Below are 19,159 nucleotides of genomic sequence, written 5' to 3'. Positions count from 1 at the left end.
ATGTGGGAAATGGAATACAGATGGAAGGTATCCCCCGATGTGGAAAGATGGACATGGTCAAGAAATAGTACTGACAGGGCCTGAAGTTGATAATCTGCCATTAAACCAGAGGAAGTATGTCTTGCATAATGAGATAAGGTGGTTTAGAATTCCCAGAGATTGTTCACTTTATGTACGTGGTATTGTTAGAGAGGATCAAGGGGAATATACGTGTACTTATTTGCAGGGCCGGCTCTAGGCATAGGCCATATAGGCGGTCGCCTAGAGCGCCGGCTGCTGGAGGGGCGCTGCTGCAAGCCGGTAATAATTTGCATCCCCGAGTGGCGCCCCCCGTCCGTCCGGCGCTCCTGAAACGCACGCACGCCCCCCCCCCCTGCTATTTCTGCTGTACTGAAGAGTCATATAAGTAAGGTAGAGAGGTTGGTACCCTCTTTCAATGAAACGGTGATGATTTCTGAAGTCTCTACGAAAGCTTCGAATGTGGTGACAACATTGGCAATGACAAGTATGACATCTGTTAGGTTAAAGTCAATAGGAAGCGTGACCAAGAAATCTGAGATGGAATTGAAGGATGTTTTGCATGAGGATAGTGAGGAAATTGGAGAGCAAGTATTAGATGTTAAGAAGAGTGATGTGGATTCAGTTGTGAAAGTTCAGAGAAATATGTTGGATATAGATCATGATTTGGTTGATTTTGATTGGACATCAGGTGATATGACTGAATCTTATCATGCATTACAGAAGAGGGAGATCAAGTGGAAGGCTTTTGGGTTTGATTCTTCAATGTTACAAATAGCAGATCCGTGGGCGAGTAGGAATTTGTGGTTTCAACAGTTAACTCATTCTGTGAGAATGGCTACCAATAGGAATTGTCCATGTATAGTGAGAGTTCCGTCACCAGGAACGTGGCCTTCAATTCTGGAAACATTACCGGATCCATTGGACCCCATTTGTCAAAGTTATGCATTATCATGGTTGCTATATAACCAACAATCATCCATAGACGTTTGGATGGCTCTGTCAGTGAATTTATTTAAACCTCGACATAATTGTTCTTGGTTGAGGGATCTACCGTATATGAATTTACTGGACCAGCATGATGATGTTATGACAGCTGTTCCTGATGCTTTGGATGTGTCACCTGTAAAGGCTTCAACGTGTTTTTGTTCAAAGGGTATAAAGAATAAGGCTGGTATGTTTATGGGAATATCAGAATGTGACAACTATACGATGCAGTTTGAAAGTAGAGATCAGCAAGTAGCTACCAAAGTGTATACAGTGACTTTTCAGGCACCCCACCACAGAGATAGTAGGATTTTAAGCGTTAGACACCAAGAGTTGCCAGGAAATGTGACCATAGGGAACTTTAAAGATCTTTGGTGGATTTGTGGTGAGAAGGCATACATATTTCTACCATATGGGTGGACTGGATGTTGTTATATGGCACAATTGAAGCTTCCCTATGAGGTTATGTTTGTCCAGAAGGGACAGGGAGCTGACAAGGTTCAGTCCACTGCTGATCTGGGTAGTAGGAGGAAAAGAGAGTTGGCGCAATTTCATAATTTGGAGTCGTATCATTGGAGAATAAGTTTGGGTGAGAAATGGGGCTTAGGATTATTTCCATGGTATGGAGTGACATTCTTAGCTGATCATATTGATAATATAACCTATACCCTACAGGGTTTTGCGAATGAGACCATACAAGGTTTCAATTATTTATCTAATACTCAGAGGAGTCATAGATTGACATTGTTGAAACATGATATGGCGCTAGATTATATTTTGGCCAAGCAAGGTGGACTATGTGTTGCTTTAAACTTGACAGGAGAAGCCTGTTACACTTTGATTCCTGATAGTTCGGACAATATGACTAATGTCATAGATGCGTTGAAACGGATTAGAGATGCGTTTGGCCCATCGGAAGGAGCTGGATGGTCAGCTAATGCTTGGTTGCAGCAAAGAGTAGGACCTATGGGAGCTATAATGGTTCAGATTGTGGTAGCTGTTGTACTATCTTTGTGTGTTATGTTTTGCTTCTGTACGCTGGTGTTGACGTTTGCGAAGGCGTTGATATTGAGATGGGTTGGAGTGGTTATGCCTGGAGATAACACTCAGATGCCTCTATTACACAGAAATGGCTTAAGTGATGAGGAGATGGACATAGGAAATGAATTGATAGATCAATACCCAATTTAACAGGTTGTTTTCATTATGATTTTAACTTTTAGTTGGATATTAGTGATGGAAGTGAAGTGTATCCCTTCTTGCGGGGTCGGAAATGATAAATGAGAATGAAATTACAATATTGCTGTATTTGATGTATGTACAAAGATACTGGCTGTTGTTTTCTTTCTTCTCAGGACAAACGCTGAGAAAAAACTGTGAGAGTGACTGCTTGTCCAGGGATCCCTACTGCATAAAATGGACTCATACAATCTCAAATGGACAGTGACTATGGATGGGGACCCTGATCAAGAATGTTGCAACAAATCTGATTTTAAATATCATGGAGAGTATATTTAACAGTTTGATATACCTGTATGGTGTATTATACGATTAACAGTAGGATTTTGTTTTATTATATTTTGATCTGTGATATCAATAGCAACATTGTATGTTATTATGAATTAATAGTAGGACATTTAGATAAGAAATTATTTTTGAATGATTATATACACTGTTTGGAGTTTTGTCTAACTGTATGAGTAATGTTTCAATGTTTTTCTGTTGTGGAACTACTTTGTGTAGGACATTCTGTTATGATGTGAATACAGTGGGACCTCAGGTGTTTTTTTGTTTTTGATGTTTAGGGTTAGTATTGGTTAGGTAGGGAAAGGTCCATTGAATGGTGCGATGGGTCGACCAGCCGGACTTTGGACACTTTTTTGATTTTATTTCTGAGTTTTCCACGTGTATTTGCTTTCATTTGTTCCTACACTATCGGTAAAACCCTTCTTCTTTCTTTTTCAATTGGCTTGGAGTACCTTATGTAGTCGCCTAGGGCAGAGGGACTGTGGAGAGAGTTTTCCTGTCTAAAGTGTTTGAAGGATGTTATCAGTAAGATGGCTGCCTGATGGGTTTTTCGCTCTCACACTCCAACAAATTTCTATGTTGCTAAGGCTAAGCTGTAGCAAGCATATATAGAAGGGGATGGTTAAACAATTGAAGTGCTATCAAGTGTTTCACATACAATTATTTACAGATATGAATGTATTACCCTACTTTTCTTTTTCGAGACTCTTGTTTAGTCTCGAAGGGGGGAAATATGTGGTGTATGATATGCAGTGTTTGATATGTGTTTGTAGTGAGTATAACTGTGTATAAGTGTTTGGTATGTGCCCGTAGGGCATAAGACATGGTAGTGGTCAGTGTTTCTCTTCTTCGGATCTGTGATCAATTATCTGGAGACGAGAGGCTGGGAATTGCTTGACCTGGCCAGGGGAGATCTGACCTTTGCTCCCCCTTACTAGATACTGGGGGATGGTGTCCTTCTAATATATCCTTGTACCCCTAAAACAAAGACTAGACCTGTCATATGGATGAAAACCAGATGTTGGGATGTATGGTCAAGGGGGTATAAAGAAGTGACCAGAGAGGTGGCTCGAGGAAGACGAGGACAGAGAGACAGCAGATTCGGCCGGGGGTTACACTGTCTGTTCCTAAAATTGGCTGAACGTCTTCCCGGGCCTCCATGGTGCCTGTTAGACAACTGACCTTTTTGTAATAAACCTATTTTATTCACTAAGTCGTTGTCAGCGGACGTCTCCTTTCATCAGCTGCACATCATCGGCATCAGAGAAGTCACAACAAACCCTTTCTCTTGGGCTTTTAATGTGAAAATGCCACCCCCGCTGCACCCACACTGATAAGCACTTTCAGACCACCAGCACATGGCTTTTAGTATAGTCCACATGTTTCACGCTCAGACCGTCATGTGGTGCGTTCTTTAACATTAGCCTCAAATACAAACACAGTCTTCCTCCAAGTTCATATCAGAATAAGTCACGTTAACACAAACACAGCTGACTGAGCTGGCCTTTAAAAGCTTTGTCTGGGACATGTTGCCTGGCGCCATCACCGTGTTTCTGCTCTGACTAGTTGCTCTGGTATGGTGTCATCGTTAGTGGGATGAGTAGAGGTCGTCTGGGTATTTATTTGAACCAGAATGCCGGCCAAAATGTTTATTCCACTGACACTGCGCAGAGCTGTTCAAGTGGTGTATTTTAGAGGGAAGCCAACATTCCCTGCCCCCGCCCCAACCCCCCACCCCCGTGCTGTAGTTTGCCTGTCTTACACCAATTATGGTCATTATTTTATTAGTATAAGTAAGAGCTGTCCTGCCAAAGTACACTACAGACTTAATCATTGGCTTGAATTATCTAATGACTGATAGCTTTCAAACATGCTCTAGGCAAGTTTATTTATAGGGCACCATTCAAAAACTAGTCAAAGTGCTTTACTGTGACCTAAAAACATTGAAAGTAAGACATAGAAAAACATCAAAAGTGCTTGCAAACAACATGCATGAAGAAGCCTATCTGATAGAAAATGTAGGGAAGGAGTTCATTTCTCTGAAGGCTTGATAAAACGTGTAATGTGATATTTGATATTGCTCTGCAGACTTTTCCAAATTTGCTTGTCAGATAAATTGACCGGCTGCCTGCTTTTAGCATGTCATGTCCTCCAGGGCCAATTTCCTGCTTTCCTTCAGTGTCTTCCTTAATTGATTTTTGATTGGCCAAAATGTAGGCACAATTAAATCAAATTCAGAAGATCTGCATTTATAGAATTTAGCACAGCAGTGCTGTAATAAATCAGAGAGACATTGGTTCAATTGTGGTCATTACTGTGGCTGGATTATTGTTGTGGTGGTGTCATATGAGATCACACCCTCTAGAGCTTTGGCCCAGTGTCTCATCAACAAAGTGCCACTTTCCCCCCTTTTGGAAAACATCCTTCACTTCATCACTCTCATCATGTAGTGTCACACCACAAAATCAAGCCTCAAGGATGAATTGCATCCAGTGCATCCGGAGTTTAGGCTCAGTTTATACAAATGAATATTGGCTAAACTTGTCAGTAAAGTGGGAAACTTTGCCTATAGCCAGTTACAAGTTAAAAGTAGGAGCAAATAAAACGCCCCAGCATGTTTAATACTTCTGAGGTATTTCCATAAAGAGGCCCCAGTTGTTCTCTGACTATTCCACATTTGGCTCTTCACATTGTTAACTAAAGATAGACCAGAAATCCTGCAGCACCTGTTGCCCCCAGGGTTTGGTAGAGGGGGCATAATTGCTCCAGCTGGCTACCAACTAAGGCGAAGGCTACCAACAGTGGTGCAAAGTACATTTACTGAAAAGCCCTTTTCACATCTGATTTCACATCTGGTCCCTGGGATAACCTGTCTGGAACACCAAGGGAGTTTCACTGTTCACACATGCAGCTACGTTCAGGAACATTTCCATCCATGCCTTTTCAAGGGGCAGTCCAGCAGGTGGCATAATACAACACTTATGGATGCCATCATACACTACAGGATCTCTAACTGTTCCATTTCCTTTCTTGAAGCTTTGCTTTGCTTGTTAGTTATCAAATCACTTCAGAATCTTGGTATTGGTTCAGTCGCTTTACATGAACATGTCTTTCGTCAGATGGACACAGCACTTTACATGCTCGTCCCAGCAATCTTACTGCTCCCATTCACAACACGGCCGTACCAGCTTTTTCCCTGAAATGTTACCAGACCTTGGGAAATTGGCGGTACAGATTTCCCTGAATATCCATCCTTGCTCCTGTTCACACATGACTCGTGCAGAAAATGTTCTTGAACAGGACAGTTTTTATTCTGTTGTGTAGAACTGCTCACAATCACAGACTCCTCTATGACTAATATGTCTAATATGCCATTCTCCTGGCTACAGCTTTATTTCAGTTCTGTGGGCCTTTAACAACAAGTCCTCTGTTTGGATTGCTGGACGAAACGTTGGTCTGATTATTGACATCCGCTGTGGCGTAAATGTTTGTGAAGGCTGTCGGTGCCTCTGTCTGGCTCCCTGGGGACCTCAGGCAGTCAGGGAGGGGAATAATAGACTGTACAGTCAATAACGGGTGTCCCTGGAGCCCTCATCGCACTGTTTGTAATGCGTGTGTGGATGATGTGGTGTGTTTACTGCCTCAGCAGCCTCTGCGCACATTGCTGCAGGTCAGAGCCAAGCTGACGGACGCACGCGCGCTCTCCCCTGAGGGACAGAAGAGCAGGAGCTGCGGGGGAAGAAGAAGCACAAGAACATGTCGGCGGCAGTGAAGAGAGGAATCAACGCTAAGGCAGAGTCGAGGAAATGCGCTCTGCGCTTCTGGAGGCTCTTTCCTCACCTTCTGCTCTGTCTGTCTCTGGTGGTTTACGCAGCGCTCGGTGCGCTCCTGTTCCAGCGCATTGAAGGACAGAGCGAGTCCCCCATCCCGCAGGAGTACCAGAAGTTCCTGGATCAGATAGTTTGCACCGTCCAGAACCTAACCAGTGAGTTACAGCAGCATGTCCTCTAATCAACGAACTTTAAGAACTCCTCTCTAATCAAATGTTGATCTATTTTCTTGACCTCTCACTTTCACTACATTTAAATATGAATTGGTCATTACTTCATTTGCTTCACACTAACATTTGCTCTTTATTTTTAGATAACGCCTCCTATACTCAGCAGGACATACTGAAGAGTGTGGAGCTGAAGATACGGTCTGAGTTCAAGTCTATATGGCTCCAGAGACCTGGAAGATGGACCTTTTTTGGCTCCATGTTCTTCTGCTGCACTGTATTCACGACAGTTGGTAAGTCAACAGAATCATCACAGCAACTGCAAGTTGTCCCCACTGACACTTCTAAATGATTCACCCTTCACTACTTCAGTATCTGATTTCTGGGCTTTAGGTTGAATGTTTAGGATGAAGGCATACCGATCTCATCTCTTTAGGATGGTCTGGTTCCAGGTTTGTACATGAACACTGGCAGGAGGTCCAGCCCAGTCTTTTATTAAGGATGCTTTAACTGGTAAAAGTTAAACCATCATTTAAAAGGTAACAAAGGTTATTAATCTAAAAGTCAGAATGAAATTATTAATAATCCAACAAAGGTAATTTGCCTTCAAAAATAATTACTGTGTCCAGGAAAGGGATTTTCTACAGTATATGTAAATTCAACAGGGTGATGATTTCTGTGATTCTTTAAAAAGTCTTGGACTGGATTTGAGACTTCAGATTTTTAACTGAAAGTGAAAAAAGCTAAAAACTTTGTTGCCAGTCTTTAACTGAGCTTTGTTGAATATTTGATCCTGATTGGTGAATTAGAGCATTTTATGGTCTGTTAAGTCTATAGAGCAGACTGTTGCTATGGAAGCAGTTCTGATAGTGGAAGCAATACAATCATTTTGAAGTCAGTATTATATATCAAATTATTGATTTTTTTAGGAACCTGTGTAATAAGTGGGATGATGAACAGCAGTGGTCATTATTGTTCTTTCTGCCCAGAGGCACTTTAATATAAGACACTTTACAGTTTGTTCAAATGAGATTGCCTCATCCACCTCAGTAGTTACATATGTGTGATAATCTTACACGTACAGTTTTAAGCCTTTTTGCTGTGTGATCACGTATAAATGAGTCACTGTCATCTCCCGCTTCTCTTTTAACATTTTCTAAATAAAAACTGTGGGTGGATGTTTCTCTGTATTTTATTATAATACAGATATTACAGGGTTCATTTATCAATAAATATTCATGAGTAAATGTTTACCCAAAGACCACTCTCTGTGTTGAATGATTCAGTTCATTTAAATTCTAAATACTTTATTTTTCCTTCGAGTGGTAATTTGAAATGCACAACCTTGCAAACACAATTTAGTCACAAATAAAAACAATTGAAAAATACTGCAGTGATTACAGACCTGAGATGAGTTTACATACCAGTGGTGCTGCAGAGCAATCACAAGCGCTGACATGGTAGTTAATCCTTACTCCCATCTTCAGCTGACACCATCATATCCATTACATAATACATTTTCAGTGGTCGGCAGACCGAGAGTGAGAGCATGTGGATGTGCAGGGTCTTTTCTTTTCTTTTATCCCTAACACATAGAGGATATATTTTCTTACACTCCCAAGAACATCCTGCTATAATCAATATTTTTATATAATTACTGGATTAAATGACTGCATGTGAAAGGTGTCGCCCGTAGCAATGTTCCCAGAGAAAATGATTCCCAACTCTGCAGTTCCACTCAACTTTAAAGAGCTTTATAGCGTCTTTCAGCACTGCTTCTGTTTCATGGCCCGAAAACCTGCTGTTTAAGAAACTGTGACGTGATTTGCTTCAGTTTATCTGTATAAATTACAGTTTAACGGACTGTCATGGCTCTGCTGACTCTAGCTGTCTGTTAGATATTATCATGGGGGTGAAGTCATCAGTGTACAGGCTCTACTTTTTGGTCCTTTTGTTTCTACCCATACCCAAGTAGCTGAAGCCAATTGGCCAACTGCAGATATCAGAAGGATATCAAGAAGTGCATACAAGGGGAGCAGATGAATTGCTGAGCAAACTCTCAGGTTCTTCCCTGTTCATGCTGCAACTGGAACATGCTAGAACAGCGTTAAGGCTAGAGGACCCAAGTGCGCATGCAGAGACTGAGGCAGTGGCTTTAAAGTAGGCAGGTTATTGCAGTTCAGAGTTGGGGTGGGGGGCAGGTTGAGGGAGCTTCCCAGAGCTGAAGCTGGAACGGCAGAGACCAATGAGTGTGGAAGCTGAGGCTGCGAAGTTGAAGGGAATGGATGGTCAGAGGCAGCAGGCTGGGCCAGGAGTCTGGAGAAGGTGGCAGGAGACAACACGCAGGTAGATACGTCCAAAGAAAGGGCTGGTGCACAACTGACTATGAGCAGGGTCCACAATCTGCAATCAGATAGAGAGGGAGAGAGAGACAAGGCAGAGAATGACCAAAGTCATGACAGGTATGACATTTTACAGCAATCCATACAATCATTTCACAATCTCATGGTAGTGCTAAAGGAAAAACGATGGGGAGGACATCACATCGTGCAAAGAAACTCCAGCCAGTAGCATGTTATATTCTCTTAATCTGACAGACTGTGGTAAATACGCTGTAAATACACATGGTAGCTGGGGGGTTGTCTGCAGAGGATTAGAGGAGTTGACAAATAATTGTTAGAAATGTCTTGTTTATCTTGGGGATAGGCTCCCATGATGCTCACGTGTTCTAAATGTGGCTAACTAATCTTGCTTAGTGAAACACCCTGAGGTCAGATGACCAACCTCCTCTGAAACATCCCTCGTCACATCTTCAGAAACAAGCCTGTGTGACATTGGGTAATTAGTGACCTGTCAGCCGTAGTCTTTCTAGTTTTCTCTTTCGTGGTCTTGTAGGGTGGCACTGTTTGCTGTGTACTCAGCTCCTCGTCTTGACGTTGCCAGGCAGTAAAAGTGCTCGCTACATATTACTGTGGTTTAGTCAATGAGTAACAAGCAGACAGCCATGTGTTTATGTGTCAGAGGGTCTTATTTTTCCTATAATAATACATGACAACCTTTGGAACTTTTGTCTACATTGCTGGTAAAAATGGATCAAACAAGTTACTATTCGATTAGAGGGGGGTGATGTCTTTGTGGACATCATGAGAAATCCTCCAGTAATATCCAAGACAGTTTATGAATGGCCTCTTCAGTCTCTCCTACTCAGGTTGGCCTTGTTGAAGGGAAGCAGAGCATGGACAGATAAACTGAACTATCATGGAGATAAACTTGTGCCACCAAAACCTGCTGCTGCGTATTGTTCTTTCACCTAATTTACTAATATTATATGTGTTAACTGAAAGGTGTTGCTCATTGGGATGTAACCATAGAGAATCACTGCCACCTTTGCAGCCCCCCCCCATGACATATTTTGGGATTTGTTGACCATAAATGTTAGAACATTGTTCTAACCTCTTGACCTCTTGTCCTGACAGTGGCACTAGATGACAGGTCACCACAGTCATTAGGATCATTGTCATAAAGTGTCCAGGCAAGATTCACTGTTGACACTGCAGCCAGTTGTCCTGGACCTAGAGCATAGTGTCCACTGGGTACATTACTGACGTATAATTATTGCATTACTTCCCGAATAGCAAACTAACAAGCTGATGTCCTAAAAAAGAATATGGCTGCCTTCTTTCTTGTCTCGCTGGTGTATCTCATCATCAGATGGCAGCTGTTTTTGGATGGTTGGAATATCTCAGGACTGACAGGTTTTAAGGTTGCTGCATGGAACTCCCTGTGGGGCCACTGCCCGTTCGCAGTTTATCAGAGGAAACATCCTGCAGTTCAGCTGCCATTGGTTTCTGGCCTTAGTCTATTAAGCCCTCTTGTCTGTACTCTTTTTTGAATACATGTGAATATTTTTGGAAGTGAACGTCTACAGTATGTGCCGACAGTAGACCAGAAGTAATAAGCTTAAACACATGGTTGTCAATTTTAATTGTTGCTCTGATGGAGGTCTGTCGACTATGACGTGAATGTAGCAGTTATGAAGTTACATTGTCTGGCTACACTGGTTTTTGACTGCAGATGGCTACAAATATATATTAATATATATTTCTGGCTATTCAAGTAAACTTTGCTGTCAGCTAGAAGAGTGCCTGAAGGTTAGACCATTCTGAGAAACCAAAACTAAAACCCAGCCAACTGAATTTGTCTTTGGTGGCTTTGCAGTTCTTAAAGCAGGTATGGACATCATCACTTAGGGGATAAATCCAAATGTTTTCACCTGAACCTACCATTTTACCATCAAGATTATGTTCACATTTCCACTATATGATTTATTAAGCAAATTCATATCTCAAGAGGGTGAACCCTTTCCTACAGTGAACACTCAAAGAAGGCCCATTTGGATTTTTTCAGCCATGTTAACGGCACGGCTGATGGCAAATGTTGGTCAGTCGCTCAGTTGGTCGCCTGCTTTGTTCTAAACTGAAATCAGCTACTTGTTTTGATATCTGCATGTGAACATTTATGATGATACCTTTATTTGTGTAGCCCTTTTTAAAACAAGTTTGAAAAAAGACAACCAGTTAAACGATATGATAAGATAAGATATGATAGAGAGATAGAATAAAAAAGGTGTAGAGTAGTGAGTTTTTAAAAGTGACTTCTTTTAGCTTTTGTCCTTTAGTTTGAGGATTTGACCATGGCATGGCCAGAAATTAGCTGTAGGATCTCAGGTTGCATTAAGGTTTGTAGGGATTCAGAGGGTCATATTCAGGCACTAACCCCGTATGAGGCTTAAAAGTGATCATTGACTTTTCAAGATCTATTCTGAATCGAACTGGGAGACAATGAAGTGGTCTGAAACCCGGTGAGATGTTTCACCTGACTATGAATCTGGTCACAGCATTTAAAATCAACTTACATTTACATTCATTATAGATTCAGTAAGTATAGTTTACTGTATATAAGTCTGTATATAGAGTCTCTGTGTTGTATAAGCTTGCAACCTTGAACCCACCAGCTAAAAAGGTCTAGTAGTGTGATAACATTTCCATTAATGTTTCATGTTTCACTTATTACTGATAAATTTGTAAATTGTTTTCTCATGTGTTTTATGTAACTTGTTAAATAAACTACTTTCTTTGACTTCTACTATCTGGAGCTTTGTTTTTTTTTGTTTTTTTTTGATGCGATGTGAACTTTGTGAAGATACATTAGTAATACATAAGTCTGTTACTTTCAGATACATACAGATAAATGGGTTAAAGGAAGCCAGGCTAATGGCTAATGGCTTAGCAGCAACAGGAAGCCCACAACTTAGTGAAGAGAGGGCACTCTCAGAGGAGAAAGCTTTTTACATCACCACAAAAAGCTTCTGGGACTTGGGCTGTTAGAGGTTAAAGGCACATTGTCTTCCATGCTGTCAGAGTAAGGGTGAAATTGTATTATGTAAACATAATTGTGCAAACACAGGTTTAAACATAATTGAGCAAATATATGTTCAGTATATTCATATTTAATTACTATCATCGTGTTTACTTATTGTGTGCCATGTATAGTGGTTACGGTTATGTTCACGTGATACGCTGGTGTCAGGTTTTCTAGCTAGTGGCCGCTGTTGGTTCATGTGCTCGAGAAAACCAAGAGGAAGAAGAAAGAAGGGTAAAGAAAGCAGGGCACAGAGAGAGAGCCAGAACAACTTCCACTTCAAGCGAGGAGTGATGCATCCCGCTTTGGATGAGAGTTGAGTTGATCAGGGGGAAATGGGGTTGCTTGATAGAGCTGTGTTTGGAAGTTACAAGGAAAACCCAGAATGTGTTGGACTGATTTACTCCTTCTCACACACCCACACCGATTCATACCTCTGGAACTTTATTCATCCCTTCATCATCATGATGGTTCAAGAATGGGCTCCACTGCATATAGACTGTGGTGGAATGTAACAAAGTACAGACCTCAAGTGCTGCCACATTTATTTTGACCGTTTCAGTTACCTGCAGATTCAGATTATTAATAAAAAAGTATAATCAGCTAATACATAGGTCACTACCTGGCGGACCGCGGTCTGGGTCAGGACCCAGACGCCTTCCTATACGGACCTAGACCTATTATCAATAAATTATAAGAGGATTTTAAATTTGACGAGATGCTTCTATTTTAACCAGTGCAGCTTTTCTAGTGTGTTGAGTCAGGAAGCACACAGACCAATTGCATTCGTGTTAAGCCATCCCACGTGACGCTACGTGGATTTGAGATTTAGATATTGTAAAGTTCGTTGAGAGTCAGAAGAAAAAAGGGAAAAGCTGCTGCTAAACTGTATTTTACTCAAGTTATGAACTTTATTTTAAGACGCACAGTTATTAGCAAAGACAAGAACGTTACACCTGTCTACAGTATTATGTGTCTGTTCACTTATATGTTAAGTGACAATAAATGTTGTCAAAATGTTTTTGAATCATACTGAATTTATTTGATTTGACAGTCAGTTATTGATCACATGCAGACGTTGATACAGCTACTAGGCTACATCAGCATATATCACACTAACTCAAGTTAGACATTCTGATGTTCTGGACCTTTGCTTTAATACATTTTCTCTGACTGGACCTTTTTGAATTTTAGTTGAATAACCCTGAACTAATAGATGTGCTTTATTTTGGATTAAGCTACCTGGCAGTATACAAAGTCTTTTAATTTAGCCCCACCATTACCATCTGCAACATTAAAGCGAAGAACACATTTATTCATCAATAATTATAATCCAGTAATATACAAAGTTGAGAAGATATACACTTTATTTATCAAGAATAAATCACATTGTCACAATCATTTCATGAGAAGAGGTGAAAAACATTTTATTCCAACTTTATGGGCAACAGTGTACATTATTCTGAAATGGGCCATTCTGCATAATGAGTACTTTTGCTTATGATACTTTTACTTCAGTATGGTTTCTACACTGCAGTATTAGTATTTTTACTTGAGTAAAAGATCGAAGTACTGCATAGACCCACTGGCCTCTGCTATTGCATCATAGTGTGACTGTGCATTGCTTGAAAAAGCAGTATTTACATTGCTTGCATTGTCTTCTAACATGTTTGTATTATATTTCATTTATTTCAGTGACAGTTACAATTACATTATAAACTATGCCAAAAGTGGATGAGCATTCTAATAGAAGCCCAATATTCTTATTAAGTGATGGTTTGACTATCACACTATGCTCTGTGTGTCCTCTGACAAACCACACTATTGTCTTGCTCTGACCTATATTACCTTTCAGCTGGCTTTAAATCTCACACCTACTCAAGCAAAGAGCATAATCTGGCTTTATATTTACTTTATATCTGCTATTTGTCAGCATGATAAAGAAAATGCATATTGAAATATAGAGGTTACAAAATCCAGACCCAAATAGATACATGGTGTAGAGGGCAACAGTGCTCGTCATATAGACTACTTTCTTATCTCCTTTCCTCTTGTTCCCAAAGTACAAACATGTATCACTGGTGACCACTTAACATTTGATTATGCTATTGTCACAATTACAGCTGATCATCCGCTGGGGCGGAGCTACTGGAAATTCAACTTATCGTTTCTAAAATATACTGTTATTATGAAAGACACTATGGGCTAGATAAAGTAAGATGGGTTGTGTATAGTCAACCAACCTGCAAAAAAGTAAATAATGGATACTTGGATGGATGGATCTAATAGTTTCACCCTGTCTACAGGCGTACGTCAGCCGTGTCTGCTGTCTACGTATTTGTTTGTACAATGTATTGAAATTCTTGCCATCAGAATTAGAAGTAACTAGGGTAGAACAGGTTTAAAGCTAATTGGATAGCAACAAAAATAACTATACACAGATGATGCAACTTTTTTCTGCAGTCTTAGAAATCTCCAATAGGACTGCATCTCACAACACCCATCTGTTCATTTCTGAACCTCAATGGTCATCAGCCTCATCTGGGACAACGATGAATCTGTATTCAGAGGTTGAACAGCTGGCCCTCTGGTGTTGTCATGACAACCTGCAGCTGAACAAGCTCAAAATTGTGGAGATAACAGTAGACTACAACAGACAGTCAGGACTGCAGAGAAAGTCATTAGTACCATGCCCACCTGCCCTTCATTCAGGACTTAACACATATCCAGAGACGGGAAATGGACAAGAAACACCAGCACAGTTCTCTGGTAGACACTTCAGAGACACAAGAACAGTTCATCCTACACACCATCACTCTGAAGAACAGTTATCATCGGTCACACAGTCAGAAACAACCCTTGTGCAATACGCCTGTAGTACTAAACATATAGTGTACCTACATATTTTAAATGACATATTTTATAGTTTAAATACACACTTTTTAATGCGTCATCATCAAATCAACTACAAATCTTAGGATGCTGGAGGTCTATACTGTATATTGACATATACATGCAGACACTGTCACCATGGTGACATGCTGTGACCAGTAACCCCTTCAATTTCTCTACATTTTTATTTTGTTTGTTTTTCCCCCTTTATTACCTGTGGCAGAAATATACTCATCAGTATTGTAAAGTGAAGCATGATGCCTGGATTAAGAGCAGTGGATTTTAAGACGTAACGCATTCTGTGTTTACATCAATGATGCTTTTTATGTAAACTTTTCATGTGAAGATGAAGAGCATCTTATCACCCCTGTATTGTTCCTGCTGTTCCCCAGATGGAAATTCAAAAAATACACAACATAATTATTTACTGGGTGTATGCATTGGTCTTCCACCCATCCATTGTCTATACTGCTTATCCATCAGGGCTCCAGCTCCCCCGCGAGGCAGGGGTACACCCAGGACTGGTTGCCAGCCAATCACAGGGCCACATACAGAGACAGACAACCATTCACACCTACAGGCAATTTAGAGTCACCAATTAACCTAACCTGCATGTTTTTGGATTGTGGGAGGAAGCCAGAGTACCCAGAGAGAACCCACACTAGCATGGGGAGAACATGCAAACTCCACACAGCTTTCTGTGTGGAGTTTGCATGTTCTCCCCATGCTAGTGTGGCACCCCAGGTGCTAACCACCACACCACTATGTTGCCCTCTTTAAATATGAAGTGTCCTGGGATAACATTAAGAATTGGCACTATATAAAAAAAAAAGACTGATTAATATATTTGTATAAATACCTGTATATATTGTTTATTATTATTTATTGTTTATTCTATTATCTTGTCTTATTCTATTATAAATGTAATTATTTGTATATACAGTATGTTTTATGTGTGTGTAGCCTGAAGAGGCTTTGATTTTATTGTGCAAGGCTAAAATCACATATCCACTCTCATAAAATCCTGTCATTGTTCTGTTTTGCTTTCACGCCACAAACAAACAAAACCAGAGTTGGTTTGGAAGTGTACCAAGGCCCACCTTTTCAAGTGGTCTCATTCTAGTTCTTTGGTCCACACCAGAGTTCAATTAATAGCCTTCACACCAGCCCAAATAAACGGAACCAAGCACACAAACACAACAGAGTTTATTTTAATTGAACCAATCAGGTTGGGTGCGAAAGCATCCTCAACTGTGTTCGCAAGAACATTGTACTTAATTAAACAAATAACATCACTTGTGGTACTAGACTGATCATCCTGTGCTATAAATTCAGATTATTCTAGATATTGGAGTGTTAACATTCCAAGTTTTCTAAATTGTATGTGTGAACTCTTGGTCCCGTGAGCACATGAATGAGACACTGGCTTAAAGAATTATAGGTCAATATTTTCCAGAATTTGTATTACAAATGAGTAGAAACATATTCAGCATATTGATTTTATATTTTCAGGTGCATTAAACATAATCTTTAATGTAATTTTTGTGGTTAGAGGAATAAGTTGAGTGTTTGTGTCTTTGATTGTCCTTATCCCTTGCAAGAATAAGTTAAGACACAGTCTTTAAGTCTTACAGTTGCTACTGTTTCATAGTACTCAAATGTCCATTTTCTCTATTGTTGTTGCAGGGTATGGGGAAATCTATCCAGTTACCTTGCCTGGTAAGGTGGTGTGTGTCTTGTATGCCATGGTGGGCATCCCTCTTATGCTTCTGGTGATCCTTGATGTGGGAGACTTTCTCGCTATGCTGATGTACAGAGCCTACGCCCGCATTCACACCTTCTGCAAAATCCTCCGCTCCCACATCTGCTCACCATGGAAGGCTCAGAAGACAACAGGGGACTCAAGCCACCAGGCCCTGGAGGATGGTACCTTTGTTTTCAGCCATGATGTCATGGTCCGTGAACCCCTCGACATCCGGCAGGTGCTACACAGCCAGGCAGATGTACGACACAAGTCTATCCAGCTCCAAAACAACAAAGAGATCTTTGAAAAGATTCTCGCCAGGGAGAATTTACTTAGAAAAGGCCCACTGCTCAGGTCTCTCTCCTGCCCAGAGCTAGACCAGCTGCCATCATCACCCAAAGGATATGCCATATGGGACTTCACAGGGTTAGGCGATGGAATGGAAATGTTGGACGTGCCCTTTGTGCTAATTCTTTTCATTGTGTTTGCCTACATTTTCTTTGGCGGTTTGATTCTGCCATTGTGGGAAACTGAATTCAAGGGCTTTGATCCCTACTACTTCTGTTTCATCACACTCACTACCATCGGTTTTGGTGACATTGTACCCAATCACCCTAAGTACTTCCTGCTGACCTCACTCTTCATCATTGGCGGCATGGCCATCATGTCCATGGCTTTCAAGCTGGGCCAAGCACGAATTGTAATCTTCTACCGCCAATGCATCAAGTTCATCAGCAGGGGAAATGTGGAGACTTTCAAAAATGAAGAGAACGATTAAATGACCAGGAGAATCTCTGCCTCTTGTCCAAGAGTTGTACGAGCTCACAGTCCTGGTTTTGACACAGGCCCAAAACACAAGCGGGAAACTGTCCAGTGTGTTTTTCGTGCTGGTTGTTCAGTTATAAGCATGAGCAAAATTAAAAAGTGTGCATGTGCCAAATGCTTTTGCCCAGTGAAGGAGAGTGATATTCAAAATGATTCCTAACAAGAAGAGCTTCAAATTCTGCATATCTCGATAGATCTTGCCAAGGAATGACTAGTAGTTGTACTGTGCTATGGAGCACTACAGAAGGGGGACACAAGTTCTGCAGTTTCTGTTGAAGCACAGTGTCAAAGCTTGTATTGCTTTGAGAATATGACATCATCTTCCATGTTTGAAGGTTCTAACAGCAGCCTCGGTTCAGGGTGTACCTCGACACTGGCTGACGCTTTGTTGGTATAAGTAGGAAAACCCTGAAAATCTGGGATGTTATTATCAAAGCATGTGCAGAACACGTTCTAAATGTGGGCGTGGGAAGTGTCCATAGTTCACTATTCTACATCCATCTACTTGTGCAGGTACAGACTCATTTACATACAGATCTGCCTCAGAATGCCATGTATAGTCAACTCATCCCTTTGAAAGTTCTAGTGTTCTTAATATAGATTCACTTATTGCTTATTGCTGAGAAAGTCAATAACAAAAAGGTTAAGATACTGTAGCATCCCGAGAGAAGCTGTGCAAGAAAGGCTGCAAGCATGCACCAGGGCAAGATATTTATGGAGATAAGTGTTATTTAATGTGTGCGTCTGCATTTTTAATGTTAGCTTTACAAACAAATTGATAAGACTGTAAATGTTGTGTTTCTTCACAATTTGTCACCTGTTGTTAACCTAGAAATCTACTGGATAACGCCAAACTTTCTCTTAGTTAAAACGTTTTCTTTCAACACTTCCACATTGTCCAAATATGAATAAATAAAGATACAGTGTAGAGACTGGGTATTTGACAGATGATTCGCTGTATCCAATAATCAAATGATGAATGCAGAACACAAAACTTTACTCCAGTTTAATTCATAGATGACAAATTTGTTTAAATTAACTTTTTATTGTTGTACTTTTTAAAAGTTTCTACATGGCATAAATTCTACCTGTCTCAATTAAATCACTGAAAAATTTATACTTTAACATCGTAGTTGATTATTAATGCAGAATTATAATTATTTTTGCTGTCCTGACAAGTATATTCTGCTCAGTTACAAGACTTACCTGTAATATTAATGACTACCAGAGATACCACTTTATAATAAAAGTAAAATAATGATAATTAAAATAATTAGTTAATCATCATCTATAAGCAACTATAGTAGCAGGATGCACTATAATGATGCAGAACAACAATGAATCTGTGTCAAACAGCTGGTGAGGTGACAGCGCTAGAACTGAGCTCATGCTGTCGTTTCCTGCTGCAAATCCTTTTGATCAGCAGATGTCCCTTGTGAACACTATTAGACTTCATCACTACTGATTGGATTGTTCTGTGGTTCAATAAGGCTTCATCTACCCATCACCACTTAACATGGTATGTATACTAAATGGCACTGAGCTAACAGTATTGTTATTTGACCATTTTTACAGTCAGGGTGATTATTATTTTTGCAACATTGTCTTGTTGTTTTTGCACTAAGCAGCATTACCGTGTTAAACCTGAACTAGCACGTAGAAACTGTTCTTCTGAAATGTTTGGTCATGGTGCTGACAAATATAAGGCATTAATTTTGAATGAATATAAGTGTACCACCAGAGAATGA

The 19,159-nt window shown here is 40.4% G+C and overlaps 1 protein-coding gene across 1 annotated transcript; it reads left to right on the top strand.

Annotated features, from left to right (window-relative positions):
- Positions 1–6,083: 6,083 nt before the first annotated feature.
- kcnk18 (potassium channel, subfamily K, member 18) lies at positions 6,084–17,975 on the top strand. The gene is made up of 3 exons (XM_070841242.1): positions 6,084–6,517; positions 6,676–6,822; positions 16,529–17,975. The coding sequence occupies exons 1-3, from the start codon at positions 6,289–6,291 to the stop codon at positions 17,362–17,364; spliced, it is 1,212 nt and encodes a 403-aa protein (XP_070697343.1). The 5' UTR covers positions 6,084–6,288; the 3' UTR covers positions 17,365–17,975.
- The last annotated feature ends 1,184 nt before the right edge of the window (positions 17,976–19,159 follow it).

Source organism: Pempheris klunzingeri, chromosome 12, assembly GCF_042242105.1.
Source record: "Pempheris klunzingeri isolate RE-2024b chromosome 12, fPemKlu1.hap1, whole genome shotgun sequence".
NCBI lineage: Eukaryota > Metazoa > Chordata > Actinopteri > Acropomatiformes > Pempheridae > Pempheris > Pempheris klunzingeri.
This window is presented reverse-complemented; position numbering and strand designations above follow the sequence as displayed.